Source organism: Phasianus colchicus, chromosome 1 (assembly GCF_987193195.1).
Source record: "Phasianus colchicus chromosome 1, bPhaCol1.hap1.1, whole genome shotgun sequence".
Taxonomy (NCBI): domain Eukaryota; kingdom Metazoa; phylum Chordata; class Aves; order Galliformes; family Phasianidae; genus Phasianus; species Phasianus colchicus.
Window position 1 is genome coordinate 49,800,926 of NC_143436.1, and position 16,411 is coordinate 49,817,336.

Genomic DNA, 16,411 nt, shown 5'->3' on the forward strand with positions numbered 1-16,411 from the left:
CCTGGGTCCCATCTGTTTGTCTGTCCTATCTGTTTTGACCAGTTCTGCCCCAGGGATATGGCAAACTTTCAGTATTGCAGCAAGGTGCTTCTGCAGGGCAGGAAATGGCACCTTGTTTGTTACTCCATTTTGTAGGGTTTTGCAGTGGATGAAGTTGCAGTGAGCGTAAAGCAAGTGTAAGTGCAAAATGAGCCTTGTGCCAGAGGTGATGGCAGTGTGCAACCCCAGGTAGGGCTGTGCAGCACCAACAGCTCACCTGTTCCACTGCTCTCCACCCCATGTTTCACAGGACACCTTCATTTACAGGACTGTCCTTAGTTCAGTAAGTGGAACAGGTTAGTTTCTCTGGAAGCAGTGGCTTATAAAAGCATTTGTCTGACTTTCCATTGGTTTTGTATGGTAATTTATTTTTGGTTTTGGTCCTTTTTTTTCCCCTACTTGCTTCTTGATTCATTTTTGCACTGTAACTGTTGATGCAATTCTTGAATATTTTTCAGTAGAACCTGGAGCCCTGGCTTGCACTCCAGCCCACAAAAGCAGGAAATTGTGTAGGAGCTGGAAGTACAGGGGAAGAGAGGAAGAAATGTTGGCATGTCGCCCACCCCTCTTACTCTCCTCTTTCTCTTGTGTAGGCAGACAGGGAACATCAGCAGGCAATTAGGAAGTTCTCCTGTGGCTTTGCCTCTGTGGGCTCTGCCTCATGTTGCTGGGGTGACAGAGGTCCCCAGTGCCTTCCCAATTGTACTGGGAAAGACATCAGTAGGGAGACTGACATAGGGGAGGCAAGGTTCCTATTTCTGCTGTTCATTGAGGAATTGAGTGGGTCAGCCTGGTGTGCTGCTGGCTCACGTGGGGAAAAAAATCATTGCTATCCAACCATTGCTTGTTTGGTGCTGACTGTGTGCAGTCTGACTGTTGTAACTGTGGACAGGCTCAAATCCACTCTGCTGCACAGGCTGGAAGTGCTCTGATGTGGCAGATCAGATTAACCAAGCATTGGTAATAGTCTGACAGCAAATTATCTCAGTATTAATTTTAGAAGCATTAAGGAGAAAAGGTCTTCTCTGACATCCCCTTCTTCTAAGGCAGGATGTTGCCTGTATTGATTTGCCTGCGTTTCTTTCTATTCCCCGAGTTTCACCAAAGCTGCCCCTGCCACAGGCCTTCAGGGAAGCACTAGAAAGTGAAGGCCAAGCTGGATGGGGATTTAAGCAACCTGATCTAAAGGGTGGTGTCCCTGCCTATAGCAGGGGATTGGAACTGGGTGATCTTAAAGGTCCCTTCCGACTAAAATCATTCTGTGATTCTGTGTTCGCTCAGCAAAGCTGATGAACTGAACTGTAGCACATGTGTATTTCTACATTGTTGAGGTAATAATTTGAATCAGAAAGTGTTTTCTTGGCTCTACAAGATCAAATTTCCTTTGTATGGATGTTATATTCGTTGGTAACTCCCCTACTCCCCTACCCCTGCCCTGTACCACCAGCAGCCCCTCATTGTACCAGCTGCCACTCCAGCAGGGCCTGAATGAGAGAACGCACCAGCTTTCCTTTTGTTTATTGTGTTACAGTGAAGCAGAATGGCCTGTGGTTATTTGCAGTTATCAGCTGATGATTTCACCATGTCTAAGGAAAAGCAATTAAACAGTTCTGGACTTGGTCACTGCTGGAGTGTCAGGAGAAGCTGTGCAGGAGGTTGGTGCTGTTGCCCTCCCCTGGGTGCATGGCCAGAGCAATCTTCTGGGAGTCACAGTGCAAAATCCAGGTGCTGGAGACATTCACCCCTGCCCAGGGGGATCCAGTGGTGACCACATTCAGTGTCAGGATCCTCTGTGCTGGAAACTCCTCCAAGGCACCTCTCCCCATGCTGGGGGGCTGTTGCCTTGTCCAGGATGGGGCTTTCCCTGTGCCTTCTTCAGATGTTACTCTCCCCCCACTTCTCCCACCATGGTAGTTCAAAACCAAACCAACTCCTTTGTCTCTTAAATAATGACCTCTGCAAAGTCCATGACCCAGGAGATGCTTGAAAGCAGTTTCCTTCTCAACACTGATGAGGATGGCAAGGTAAAGGCTGCTGGTTCCTCTCTGGGCTGATGCTGCTGAAAGGAGCAAGTCTTTCAGAAATGGCAAGCTTTATATCTTGGTCTTCAAATGTGGTTTTCAGAGCCCATCCCCAGAGGAACCCACCTGGAGCGGTGCAGCTGTGAAGCTCATCAGGATGCTGGCTTTGATGCATCTGTGGTTTTCATTTAACCATGGAAACTCAATCTTCTAAGGAAATTATTGATGTTAACATCTACATTACATAAGCCTTCTTTAAATTATTTTTTTACTTTTTCATTCTCCAACTGTGGCTGGAGGCCCAAAAGCAGCAAATCAGTGCTGGTGAGAAGTCTGAAGAGCCTGAAGGTCGCCTGCCCTCACCAACCCGCTTCTTTGTAGATGTTGGTCAGGTGAGTGCAGATCTCGTTGGTCACCTTCTCAAAGGAGGCTTTGCAGTCTCCACCAAATTTCTCCTCCATCAGTTGCAAGATAATATCGCAGATGATCTAAACAGGGAGAAGGGAAGAAACAGTATGAACTTTTCTCCGTATTAGAGAGAAATATATATTTTGAGATTTTTGCAGAACAGAGAAGGAGAACAAAATTCAGGAGTGTATAGCAGGCAGAAAATAAGTTGTGGAAAATTAGGTGCATTATAGAAGTGACTGCAATTTGGGATGAATTCTGTATTTTTTTCTACCCTGTTTCTATGTAATTTTGGCTGCACCCATACACACAGCCATTTAAAGACTGCTTTACAAGACTGGTTCACTCGGTCCCTCCAATACAATCCTCCTGGTGGTAGAGCCGCCCAAGTGTTGAGGAGCACTGTGCTGAACACCTGTGTAATAGGTGACTTATGGGATAATCTATCCTGCTTATTTACTGGCTGGTGCTCTGCAACAATGAGCATTTATGTGTCTTGATAGTTTCCGGATAGGTGGTATCATGTGAAGTGGTAATTCCTTTTCTGTATTGCATTTATTGTTTTGTATACATCTTTACCCTCAGTAAGTCTTTTCTGCATCTTTCTAGGCAGAAATCCTCATTTAGTCTCTCATTCAGTAAAAATTGGATCTGCTGCTTTGGAAACCACCCTCCCTGTGTCAGACGGAGGGTGCCTCTTTTTGCACTTTCTGTATTGTAGGACAGATAACACAGAGACCTGTGTACTCTGCTAGTGACTTCAGGTGGACTTGGGTAAACCATTTGGTCCTGTATGTATAATTTGGGTTGCTTCAGTGATGGCAGTGCCCTTATTGTTGTTGATCAGCAGTCAAAATCATAGAATGGCTTGGGTTGGAAGCAACCTCAAGGATCAACAAGTTCTAAGCCCCTTGCCACAGGCAGTGCCACCAAATCTGGTACTAAAACAAGGCTGCCCAGGGCCCCATCCAACCTGGTCTTGAACGCTTCCAGGGACAGAGCATCTACAGCCTCTCTGGGCAGCCTGTGCCAGCACCTTACCACTGTCTCTGTGAAGTACTTCCCTCTGAGATCCAATCTAAACCTTGAGCTTAAAACAGTAACTGCTTCTTAGTTGACCTGGGAAAGCTCAGTTCCTGTTACTAGAGAAAAACAGACATCATGGACTGAATTTCAATGTAAGCTGCTTTTTTATGTCGTCTTATTAAATGACAAGTGTGTGGAAATCCTGTTGTGCTGAGTAAACCTGCTACAATTCATGGGCAGCTCTGTAGCTCCCAGCAGAGCTGACATGCCTGCACAGCACCTACTGCATGGCCTTCTTACCTACAGATACATGCCAGCAATCTTCCGCCATCTTTCTCCACCGGTGCTCTGAACTGTATATACACTTACACATACAAAGCCTATTTTCCCCAGTTCTTCCCCTCCGAAGGAAAGACACCATCCCATCACATTCCCGAGAAGATGACTCATAGCTCACCCTGAAATTTTTGGGGTCAATCTTTAACTGGGTAGCATGTTTCTGGCCAAGCGGGTTCAGTATCCCAAGAAAAGCCTCAGTGTTGTCCAGATGTTGCACCATGTCATTGATGGCAGTGAAAACCCTCTTGCCATGGCCTCTGACCTGATCCGATTGTTTCATCTCTTCGGCGCTGTCCATGCCTTTGAAGTGTGTGAAGTAGGACTTGGTGTCCGGGTGCTCGGTAAACATCCTGTTGAGAAATGAGATTTGGCCTCAGTTTCAGACTGAGGCATCAATGCAGATGTGAATTCACATTCCAGGCCTTGTCCTATGTATTTACTGGCCTTTTCCCTTCCTTATTAGAACAGACCTGTCTTTTCCATGCATTTCTATTCCCTTCCCATCCATGCATGATTCTTGTACTCGCCTCCTTGTGCCTCCCCAGGGTACCTTCCTCCTCTCCCCGTTTTAAAACCTAGTGGCCCTGCTGTGAGTCTCTGATCTGCTGGGAGGTTCACTCACAGCAGTTTGGCCAACTTTATTGTGGCTTCCATCAAAGTTTCACTTTTTCGTAAGGATGTGTAACTGATACTTTACATCCTAATACCAGGAAGAACATGGGAACTGTGTTATCTGCTTGAGAAAGCAGCTGGAGCTGTGCTATCTGCCCAAGAAAGCCAGCCTCCCCTGCCCTGCATTTATTCTGCTGTTTTGGAAGTGAACATCTCAGACTTAGACGGCAGTACAACCTATAGGGACATGGGAGCACATTTGGGCAGGGTAAATGCAACAGTGCACAGTCATAAGGGTGTTCTGGATGGCAGATGGTTCCACTTTTTGTCTCAGTATCTATTTTCAAGGAAAAACCCAACGATCACTTTTCTTAGTTAATCACTTCCTGGAATCTGTCCCTGAGAATTCTTCTGCCAGTAATAGATTATTGTTTGAGTTCTCAGCAATGCTTACTTTGCTTATTCAAAGGCAATGTAGTTCAGTGCCACTCATAAAGGAACTGACTTTTACAGTATGTCAATGAGAGTTATCTTGATCAAACCATTAAGAAATCAGTTTACTTTGTCGAGTAATCTAGGCATCCACCTGAAACAGCAATAGTAAATTCCTTATTGCATTCATGGGATCAAAGGATGGTTGAGGTGATTATGCATCCCTGGGTCCATCTGCTCCAACTGCTGCTCATCAAGAACGCCCAGAGCAGAGTGCCCAGGGCCATGTCCAGGAGGCTCTTGGAGATCTCCAAGGGGGAAACCATAGAAATTCTGAGCAGTCCATGCCAGTGCTCCCATCACCAGCATGGTGCAGAAGTGCCTGATAGTCAGAAGGAACATCTGTGCTCCAATTTGTGTTCACTACCTCTTGTCCTGGAACCAGGCACCACTCTCCCTTTACTTACTTGTACATATTGATAAGGTCTCCCCTGAGCCCTCTCCAGGCTGAACAGCCCCAGCTCTTTCAGCCTGTCCTTGCAGAAGAAATGCTCCAGCCCCTTCATCATCCTCATGGTTCTTTGCTAGATTTTCTCCAGTAGCTCATCTCTCTCCTGTCTGAAGTGCCCAGAACTTGTAAAGGCAGAGCTGGGCCTATAGAGAAACTAGAGCAAAACCTTCTACAGCGAATGACCCTGGGCTGCTGAATGACTGGATGCTGCTAACATTTCTAGCTGCGTTTCTGAGGCTAATTGTCCTCAGGTTGTGTTGACAACAGTGGGAAGGAGCAGCGTATCACATCTGTTGAGGCTTAGCTGGGTACAAGATGTGACATATGAGGCAATGGTAGAAGTGTGCTAATAGGATTATTTGGTGTGACCAGTGTGTATGGAGGTAATCTGAGTCCCTGTTGAGTGAGGGGTATGTGAAAGGTGAATAGAAGAAATGTGTTTATTATGGAAGAAGAGAAGAAAACAAGGTGAAGACTAAAGGCAGAAAGACCACAGGAGGGATACAATACAATGAAACAGATGAGCTCTGACGGGAAAGGCTGAAAAAGAATCAAATGTTGAGAACATACACCTGAAAAAAATAATCATTAAAGTCATCCAACGATAAAGGGAAATAGGGTCCACGTTATTTCCTGTTCTATTTTATACCATGCATTATTTTACTCATCATAAATACATCACTCTTTATTGGGGTTTGGGAAGGAGGAGTGAAGAAATTGTTCCAGTCTCTCCTTCCTTTACCAAACCCCTTCTCCCTTCCTCTTACTTCTCTTTGTATGGCTCACTCCTCTGTACCATTTCCTTGTTGAAGTTGCACAATTGACAGCAAACCAAAATGTTCCCTGTGAGGCTGTGTCAAACACACTGAGATGTGCTTCAAGGTGGCAGTTCCATCCTTCTTGCTAGTCCCTGGGTTAGAAGTTAGATGGGCTCTTTCCTTACCTGATCAGCACTGCTGTCCCGTTGTCTTCAGCATCCACATAGATCTTTTCCCAGGCCCCACGGGCACTCTGCACCTCTGCTTCAGAGAAGGACATAGTGGAGGAAGAGAGGAGAACACGGAGGCAGTGATGGGATGGTTCTGCTCCAGGTCTCTCTTCAAGGCTCTCTAAATACTGCCTGGGGGATTTAAGAGATCATGAATGGACTGTTTGTCTCTGTTCCCATCGGTCACATTTCTGTCGGCTTTAGGGCTGCCTAATCACCTTTAATCAGGAAAGAAATTAACCACATGAGGAGGGAGGCAGAGCACTCCTGCCTGGAGTCTGAGGCCAGAGCAAAGAACTTAATGTCCAGGAGATAAGGGAAAATAGGGGATTTTCAGTGGGGAAGAAAAAGGTTCACTCTCCTCCCTTCCTACCCCCTACCTAAGCCAGTGCTTGGCCCCTCTTTCTTTGATTTTCCTGCTCTGTTCCTGAGAATGTTGCTGTGCTCGGGGAACCCTGGTGTCCTGCCATCCCAGCTTCCAGCCCTTCTGGCTCCTGCTCACTAAAGATCCTCTTTCCAGCTCTGGCAACTCACTCCAGTCCTACTCTCGTGCCAAGGCCACTTCTTTCCTCACAACCATCTGCTCTGCTGTGGCTCACACTTTAGCCTTGGGACCAGGCAGATGGCAGACACCATTGAGGCTGGATGATATACGTTGATGGTGATGGCAAAGTAACTGTGGACAGCCAGACTGTGGTACCTTGAAGGGCTGTGGCATTCTAAGGTAGCAGATGAACCAGTACAGGATGCTGGGCCTGCAGCAGGACCTTTCCTCCTGTTGGCCACCCTAATTCTCCTGCCTTGTAGCTATGATCCTGTTCTGTCCCTGAGCCCTACAGGCTTGGAAGAGAGGAAGAGGTAAGGGGCAGGAGAACGGTTGACACACATGGGCTCATTATCATGACTGTCACTGGGAGAAGGAAGCCAAAAAACCCTGGATAATCCACATGGTGCCCAGGCTTAACCTCTGGCAGGAATGTGCTGGTTAAGCTCAGAGCACGCACACAAAATAGGGCTTAGGGGCCTAAGGAACCACCACTGCTGGATGCGTGCGGAGACAAAGCCTCATTGTTTGGGATGGTGTGGGGGAAGGAAAGAGTGGGCACAGTGAGCAAGGCCAGCCCGGTGCCTGGGGCAGATGGAAAGGGATGGCTGCTATCCTACAGAGACCTCCTGAAGGTATGTAATAGAACTATCAAAGAATCATTTGAGTTGGAAGGAACCTCCAAAGGCCATCTGGTCCAACTCCCCTGCAATGAGCAGGGACACCCACAGCTCAATCAGGGTGCTCAGAGCCCCTCTAGTCTGACCTTGGGTGTCTCCAGGGACAGGGCATCCACCACCTGTCTGTGCAACCTGTGCCAGTGCCTCACTGCTCTATCACAGCTCTGCTGAGGGGGTCATTTGAAATGCTGAGAGAATGTAGAAGTGCTTAGTGCAGGGACAAGATAGTGTATGTGGCCTATTTCTGAACTCTTATCTCACACCTTGTGCTTTTCCTTTTCTTTTTCCTGGTAGAGGTGAGAGCAATGCACTGAGGTCCTTACAAATTCACAGCTCTGTGGCGGTGGGGAAGAAGGCACGGGTTGCTCCAGCTCCACCTCATAACCCCATGTATGTCAGCGTGCCCTGCTACTGCGTGCTAGGCCACCACATCTGCTCTTCAAGAAACTCAGGTATTACTTGCCTCCAAGGGCTTCGCTAGAGCCAAGCACCCTTTTGTCAATGGTTTCTGGGTGGTTCGGCCCGGTTCCGTGACTAGCAGGGTGGGGGGACCCATGGACCAACACCCAGTAAAGGGAAAAAGTGATAAAGGGGAAAAAGGATTGGGAGATGGATCAAAAACAAAACAGATTTTGTTTTGAAAATAAAACAAATTTACTAAGATATCAGAATGTAAGACAGCACACTATAATATAACAGATTAGAACTGAAGCTAATAAAACAATTAAATTAAAGTGTCTGAAAGCCAAAGGCATTACTCTAATGCTGAAGTGAGACGTCTAGTCGGGCCAAGCAGAAGAGAATAAAGGAAGGTCAAATGATCTGAATGGTTTTTATCTCTCCCAGTGGAAACAGTAACAGAACAGTGAAAAGTCCTCTGGTGGATGTAGTTCTTCTCTTTTGGACACCTACACAGAATTGGAGCATTAACTCTTTAACTCCCAGCACACTACATGATGTTATGATGTGGAATATTGATAACCAAAAATCATAAAACCATGACATTCCACCCCTTATTCCACATCACTACATCGTGCTTAATATATACAAACAAACAAAAAATAACCAACAAGCATTAAACACATGTGCATACATACATACACAAACACACACACACATATATATATACATGGAATTACTGACTGCGCTCCCCCAATATCAAATTCCCTTATGGTACACACTGAACATCCCCATTTTTCTGCATCACCCACCAAGCGGACCCAGGCTCCTGAGCAAAAACAGTCCCACGGAGAGGTTTGCCCTTTGCAGAAACTGGAAAGACCCAAACCATTTTTCCCAGCATTCTCTTTTCTCCCTCTACAGTATGTAGAGAGCTGAACTGGGGAGGATCATCGCGACTGATAGATCCTCGGGTATTGACAAACCAGGTGTTTCCCAATGCTCTACCAAATGTTTCCCACCCACTGCTTTCAACATTGTTTTTAACAATCCATTGTATCGCTCAATTTTACCAGAAACTGGTGCACGATAGGGAATATGATAAATCCATTCAATGCCATGATCTTTGGCCCAAGTATTTACAAGGGAATTTCTGAAATGAGTCCCATTGTTTGATTCAATTCTTTCTGGAGTGCCGCGTTGCCATAGGACTTGTTTCTCAAGACCTACTATGGCATTTCGGGTGGTAGCATGGGGCATGTGTAGCATGAAACTACACATGTTTCAAGCCACCCAGTGGTTGCTTCCACCATGGTAAACACATAACGCTTATCATTGCGAGATCATGGCAAGGTGATATAATCAACCTGCCAAACCTTCCCATATTTATACTTTTGCCATCACCCTTCCCCCTAGAGAGGATTCATCCTCTTGGCTTGTTTAATTGTGGTACATATGTCACAGTCATGAAAAACCTGTGCAATAGTGTCCATAATTAAGCCCATCCCTTGGTCTCTAATCCACCTATATATTGCATCTCTTCCTTCATGGCCCAAGGTCTCACGGGCCCACCAAGCTAGAAATAATTCACCTTTGTGTTGCCAGTCCAACTTTATTTGAGACGCCTCAATTCTGGCAGCTTGATCTACCTGGTGGTTAATTTGTTGTTCTTCAGTAGCCCAATTCTTGGGTACATGAGCATCTACATGATGCACCTTTTCTGCCATATTCTTTATTTGGGCAGCAATGTCTTTCCACAGTTCAGCAGCCAAAAGAGGTTTATTCCTTCCTTGCCAGTTGTTTTGTTCCCACTGCTGTAACCACCCCTGTAGGGCATTTGCCACCATCCATGCGTCAGTATAAATATACAGTATTGGCCACCTCTCCCATTGAGCTACATCTAAGGCCAGCTGGCAGCTTTTACCTCTGCAGATTGACTTGATTCTCCTTTTCTTTCAGTGGCCTCTGCAACTTGTCATGTAGGGCTCCACACAGCAGATTTCCATCTGCAATGCTTCCTCACAATATGACATGATCCATTAGTGAACAGGGCAGATTTCTTTTTATTTTCTGATAATTCATTGTATGGTGGGGCCTCTTTGGCATGTGGTATCTTTTCTGATGATGTTTCAAACTTTTTACCTTCAGGCCAGTCCATGATCGCTTCTAAGATTCCTGGAGAGTGTCCAAAACCAAAGGCCTTACTCTAATGCTGAAGGCGAGATGGCTAGGGAGTACACACCACATAGATAAGCAGTAAAAGAAGGCAATCTTGTGACTTGCGAGCAGTTTTATCTTTCTCTCTAAACAGACAACAGAAAAGGAACAGTGAAAGTTTTCTGGGGTATGTAGTTTTTCTCTTCTGAGAACCAAGTATCCAGAAAAATCGACAGTAATTCTTTAACTCCCAATCTACTACATGATGTTATGATCATATTATAATCATGTTATGATTATAATCAGAATAGGGGTTGCCAGAGGGACAGGGAAGTGATTGTCCCTCTCTACTCTGCCCTTGTGAGGCCCCATTTGAAGCACTGAGTCCAGATCTGAGGCCCCCAGTACAGGAAAGATGTGAAATTGTTGGAGATGATCCAGAGGAGGCCACCTCCACTACAAAGACAGGCTAAGGGAGCTGAGCTTGCTCAGCCTGGAGAAAAAAAGATTGTGTGGAGATCTTGTTGCAGTATTCCAGTCTTCCAAGCCTTCCAGTATTTAAAAGGGGATTATAAACAGGAGGGGAATCAACTTTTTACAAGGGTAGACAGTGATAGGACAAGGAGAAATGGTTTTAAGCTTAAGGAGAGAAGGTTTAGATTGGATGTCAGGGGGAAGTTCTTTACAGACAGAGTGGTGAGCTGCTGGAACAGGCTGCCCAGAGAGGTTGTGGACACTCTGTCCCTGGAGGTGTTCAAGGTTAGGTTGGATGGGGCCCTGGGCAACCTGATCTAGTGCCAGATCTGGAGATTGGTGGCCCTTCCTGTGGCAGGAGGCTTGGAACTTGATGATCCTTAGAGTCCCTTCCAACTCAAGACATTCTATGATGATTCTATGATGATGATCATATGATGTGGCTGAAGGACTTTAGGCTAAAAGAAACAGATATGGGCTGGTACTTGTGGGAGTTAGACATCAGTTGAGAAGCATTGTATCACATACTGACAAGGTGCAGGTGATTCTACTGGTAGTACGGCAGAATGGAAGGAACCAGGGAATCAGAATTGCAAAGTGTTTTACTTGTGTGAGAAGAAGGACAGATGATGGACTTCATGGTCCATTTGCCTTTCCATTGTGGCAGCTGGCACCTCCCATTTAGGCCGTGCTGCTCTAAGACTCAAGTATTTAGACTGATAAAAAATCTATTGTAATTGTCTGACTTTGTTTGGAAGTAATGTCAGTAGCTGTGGCTTTAAATTCAGTAAGGCCAAACTTAATATGCAGAACCAGTTTGCGTTTCCTCCCTAACTTTGTGTCTGGCATTGGTACTGTGCATGAACCAAGCAGTTCCAGCCCTTCCTCATCTACATACTGAGCATCCTGCTTTTCTGTGGAATAAAAAGTAAACACTGCATTTGTCTGATCTGGTTCTGTTGGTGTGAAAATATATTGGGCAGCTTCATTTATACTCACTGACTCCCCAGTTCCCACCAATTTCTTGAAGAGATCTTTGCAATAGACATAGCCATCAGCTTTTGAGACTCTTCGTTTACGAATGTCATGGATAGCTGCATCAAAGTCCCTAGTTACACATAGACCATATGTCCGAGCACTGATTCTTGAGGTAACAATTTTTGGATTGATTCCAAATAAAACAGCCCCTTTTGCAATGGCAAGCTGGGCCTCTAGTGGACAAAATACATGACACTTCTTACTAAAAGCCTGCCTGACCTCATGTCTCAGAATGACGCTAGATGCGAAGCCTCCCACAAGCAAAATGTACTGGACCTTGGCCATCTCAGGCTTGGCAAGGATTTCTCTCAAAGCAGCAATAATTTTTTTGATGCTATATTCAAAAAAGCTTTTCATTTTCTCATGTGTAATCATGATCATCCCATCACACCACACAGCTCCTGTTGCTTTTTTGAAGAAGTGGGAGATGTCCTTCTTTCTTTCTGCAAGTTTGGTCAAATTGTAGTAGCAACGCAAATAGATTGCCTCCCTGTCAGCAGAGCATTTCTGGAAACTGAAGTCGTACATCATCTGTTGCAATTCGATAGGGTAGCTCTTTACATATTCATCCCATACACCATCATCAAATACCTCCCTGAGGAATATACTGAAGTTTTCATCCACTCTGTTGCCTCCCCATCCACCTCCAGACGCCTTGTGTAGCTCTTTCAGGCAACGGTTTTCTTGGATCTCGTGTACTGTGATGTCCACTGTGCCACCTACATAAACACATGCACACACATGAATGAAGTCAGATCTTCTTTCTAAATTACAGAAGATCCAGCCTTTAGAAGATCCATCCTCTCCTTCCATTTTTCTGCTTTTCCATAAGATTTCATTAGGTGAGAAATAAAAATAAAAATCCTATGACAAGCATGGAAGTGGAGCCCACGCTCTGGGACTGCACTGCAGTCCTTTGGGGCTTCCTGCGTTCAGCACTGCAAAGCACCCATGCTCTGCACCCAGCAGATTTGTACTCATTGAGAAGGGAAAACATTACCTCCACAGTCAACGACAATATACTGGATCCCAGGGGAGTCTTCAAACTTTCTCTTGTCACTGCCCTCTGCAAGAAACCCTTCCCGTGGAAGCTGTTTGCACCAGAGTGATGCAGCCTCTGGCTCCAGGGCAATAATTAGCTTCTCAGAAATCATGTCAGAGATAAGTCCTGCCTGAAATCACAAGAGAAGTGTCAATTCAGGAAAGTTGGCAAGATCACTGCTGCATGGACACCATCTGCTAGTGAAGCTGCTCTCACCCACCCTGAGATAATGGTTCTTGCACTTCTGATTTCTGTGGGCTCAGTTCTGCACAGCCACAGGGGAAAGGGCAAAGCTATTGTTACTGCCAGCTTGGGACATTTTCCTGCATACACAGCATGGGAGAGTTATCTTTCTGATAGACAAAAATTCAAAATACAGACTGTCTAAGTAATGAGAAATTCCTCTTCCTTAATGACTAAAGAAATCTCAGAAGAGAACGTGAGAAGTGGGTTAACTACTGCTTTTACCTCTTTTGCTGCCAGCCGCATGAACTGCTTAGCAGCTGTGCTCCATATGGCTGGGACAGTAATAACCCAGGTGATTTCCTCAAGGTCACAAACAGTATTGGAAGAGGCCTCCTGGATAGTGTTCAGGGCATGTTGCTCCATGTAGCGCAGGCTTTCAGTGAAGACCAACAGGGCGGGAAGGGTCTTTCCATTGCTTGCTTCCAGCCTCATATCAGAAGTGACTTTCTACAATTGAGAGAAAACAGTTAAAATGTCTCTGGGTTTGTATGTGGCAGCCTCGGGAACTGTCCTGTCCCCTGTACATGAACAGTGCACAAAGTGTGTTACAGAACAACGTCCTATTTCCATATCTCAGTAAATTCCCCAAAATGACTTCAATATGTGGCTAACTGAAATCTAACTGACACAGGTCTGCCATCAAACTGTGTAATATTTCAATAGGCAAAATACCAGTGTAGTTGATTAGTTGACTGTTTCTCCTATTCCAGGTTATATAAAGACCCTGTAGGCCAACCTGAACAGTGGTGGGGAGAATTATTCGTTCTGTGTGACATCATCCCACATTTCCCAAGCATGTGCATAGAGCCTTCAGGTTGCTCATGTCTTTCTGTGTGTGCAGTTAAAAAAGTATACACAGGAAAAATATATATACAAATATCCACCTGTTCTGATTCAGCTTCTCTATAATATAATAGCTCGGTTTATGGCCATATGTGTCTGCCTGGCTGTACCCGGATCCTGAGGCAATGGCTGCTCTAAACTCCCTCCATGAGTTCCTGATTGTTGGTTCTGTCTAGAAAGAATGGAAATATTTGCCCGCATCCAAAGACATTTCGGGAGCCAGCTTTCACCATGTTTTCCTCTGTTCCGCTTTGACAGTGATCAAAGTTGGCCCTACAGCACAAGGATCATAAATGAGATCACAAAATCCATTAACCTGGGATCTTTTACAGCCATACATAGGCAGGTGAGGGGGCCGCCCAGCTAAAATAAGAAAGAACTGTGAGGTGAAGTCTGTTCCAGAGGTGCAGCCATTGCAGAGAAAGGGAATCTGTTTATTTTTGTTTGTAAACTCATTTCCTGTCACTGTTCCTGACTCGGTTAACAGTTAAGGGTGTGTCCTCCATGGACGCTTTCTGTGGAGATTCAGAAATAACTAACTGGGTTAGGTGTCTGGGAACTGTTGTTTCCCTTTCTTGTTGCTGGGTTGTTCTTTTTTTTTTGGGGGGGAAGGGGGGGTGGAGATGGGAGGGAGGAATGGGGGAAGGGGTGAATTAAGATCTCTCTGAAGCCCTTCTGCCCTAAACGTGACTAGGAGCCCATCACTCCACAGGTAACAACACTGCAGCAGACCACATCATTCACACCTTTCCTGCAGAGGGAAGTCTTCACAGATGCCTCCCCTCTCCTCCCAAATCCAGTTCAGAGCTCATTGCTTAGCACTGGGAAATTCAGAGAGCAGATGAGACTTTTACCTGGGGCTCACTCCGTGCTTGGGGTTATTCCATGCTAATAAGCACACACAGAAAGACCTTGTGCAAACTCTCACAGTGGAGAAACACCAATGTAGAGGATATCCACAGTAAAATAAAAAACACAGATCCAGCAAGAACCAGTGAAGGTAGACAGTGGCACTTAGAAAGCGAAAACTTCAATAGGCAAAAAGCAGGAACAGGTGAAAAACATGTGGGGCCCTGGAGCACAGACAAGGAAGCTCTAGAGTAGCATCATATTATTGTGAAGGTGATGAGGCACAGGCACAGGTTGCCCAGCCAGGTTGTGAATGCCCCCTCTCTATCATTTTTAAATGATATTTGATTCAGTTTTGAAATGTCTTAAACAAGCTTAATGACATAAGTATTTAGGAATAAATACTAAGATATAAATAACTTGTAGAAATATGCATGAAAAAATAGCAAAGTCGTCTAAATCATACTAATTTGATGCTATTCAACTTTTTATTTGCAGAAATGCTGTAAATAATAATAAATGCAATGAGCTTGAATTATGAAACATCAGTTTATCTGACAAACTGCTCAACTTATGCCAATTACCTGCTAATAACTAACTCATGTATGGGTGAAAAATTTGAAAACAAAACCAATACCAAAAGTTTTTGGTTTACACTAAAGAATGAAGAGTTTGGTTAAACTAGTAAGGAAGAGCTATGTAGTTGTAGGTGTCTCAGCAGATTATATATTAAACTTGAAAGATACCTTTTGTTGACTGTCCATTTAAGGCCAGGCTGGATGGGACTTTGAGCAACCTGGTCTAAAGGGAGGTGTCCCTGCTTATAGCAGGGGGGTTGGAACTGAATGGTCTTAAAGGTCCCTTCCAACCCAAACCATTCTATGATTCTATGTTTGGCTGAACAAATCAACCCAGAAATGCTGTGAACAATTCTGAGCAAGCACAGAGAAAAATGACAGCTGGACACCCATAAACTGGCTTCAGCATATCCCTTCAAGGGAGGGAGAGAGAGGCCAGCAGAAGTGTATGACATGGAAGGAGGCTGCGACCTAGAGGCTGCCAAACTTCAAATTGTAGGGCACTTCTGTTGTTCTCTGTAGAAGACAATGAATATCACACAAAGGAGGAGCCCATAATGCCTTTAGCTTATGAAGAATGCATATCATTTCTTCTTTCATTTAACAAAGTGCTCTTTGACTTCTCTGATCCTCACCGGACAGATTGGTGCTCCCTTCACCACTTCCTTTAGCCCACATCCCTCCAATAAACAAACAGCTTTGACTCCCGTGAGCAGGAACCGCTCTACATACCCTGTTGTACAGGCTCATCTTGAAGTTCTGGAAGAAGTACCACTTGTGAGCTTCGCTGGCTGGCAAGCTCTTGTACTTCATCACAGCATCATAGCCAAATTTTGCAAACTCCTGATTCTCGTTGAACAGGATGCAGGTGGGCGTCTTCAAGGAACTGTACCCATGCTCCGTTCCCCAGATCACCTGGCGGATTTGGTCTGTGCCTGAAGCAAGGGAAAAACAGTACCCACTGTAGGACGTGCCAAAATCTATAGAAACAACAAAGAGTGAACTGCTGGCCATAGCTGACAGCAGCACAGAGGTGCACAGGTCTAGAGTTACGGAGGAATACAGCTATTCAACTGGAATGAAAGTGATACTGCTTTCGCAGCAGCAAGAAGCCAGTCCACCCCTGTCCCAATTGGCTGGGGAGAGATTGGAGCGTGACTGCAATTACAAGAATAACCACTATTT

General features: G+C 45.2%; 2 protein-coding genes across 3 annotated transcripts; both read right to left on the reverse strand.

The window, feature by feature from the left end:
• Positions 1 to 2,293: 2,293 nt before the first annotated feature.
• Positions 2,294 to 9,998, reverse strand: LOC116233421 (cytoglobin-1-like). Its single transcript, XM_031600327.2, has 4 exons — positions 9,924 to 9,998; positions 6,332 to 6,508; positions 3,952 to 4,183; positions 2,294 to 2,548 (listed from the first exon to the last, which is right to left on the reverse strand). Exons 2-4 carry the CDS (start codon positions 6,424 to 6,426, stop codon positions 2,420 to 2,422), a joined length of 456 nt encoding a protein of 151 aa, XP_031456187.2. The 5' UTR covers positions 6,427 to 6,508; positions 9,924 to 9,998; the 3' UTR covers positions 2,294 to 2,419.
• Positions 9,999 to 10,255: 257 nt separating this feature from the next.
• LOC116233417 (heat shock 70 kDa protein 12B-like) lies at positions 10,256 to 16,391 on the reverse strand. 2 transcript variants are annotated; one of them, XM_090141310.1, is made up of 5 exons: positions 15,959 to 16,391; positions 13,179 to 13,403; positions 12,669 to 12,840; positions 12,260 to 12,387; positions 10,256 to 10,302 (listed from the first exon to the last, which is right to left on the reverse strand). In XM_090141310.1, the coding sequence occupies exons 1-5, from the start codon at positions 16,238 to 16,240 to the stop codon at positions 10,291 to 10,293; spliced, it is 819 nt and encodes a 272-aa protein (XP_089997436.1). In that variant the 5' UTR covers positions 16,241 to 16,391; the 3' UTR covers positions 10,256 to 10,290. The 2 variants fall into 2 exon arrangements, with proteins under 2 accessions (XP_089997436.1, XP_031456177.2); XM_031600317.2 differs by lacking the exon at positions 10,256 to 10,302 and having other exon boundaries at positions 11,339 to 12,387.
• Positions 16,392 to 16,411: the final 20 nt, after the last annotated feature.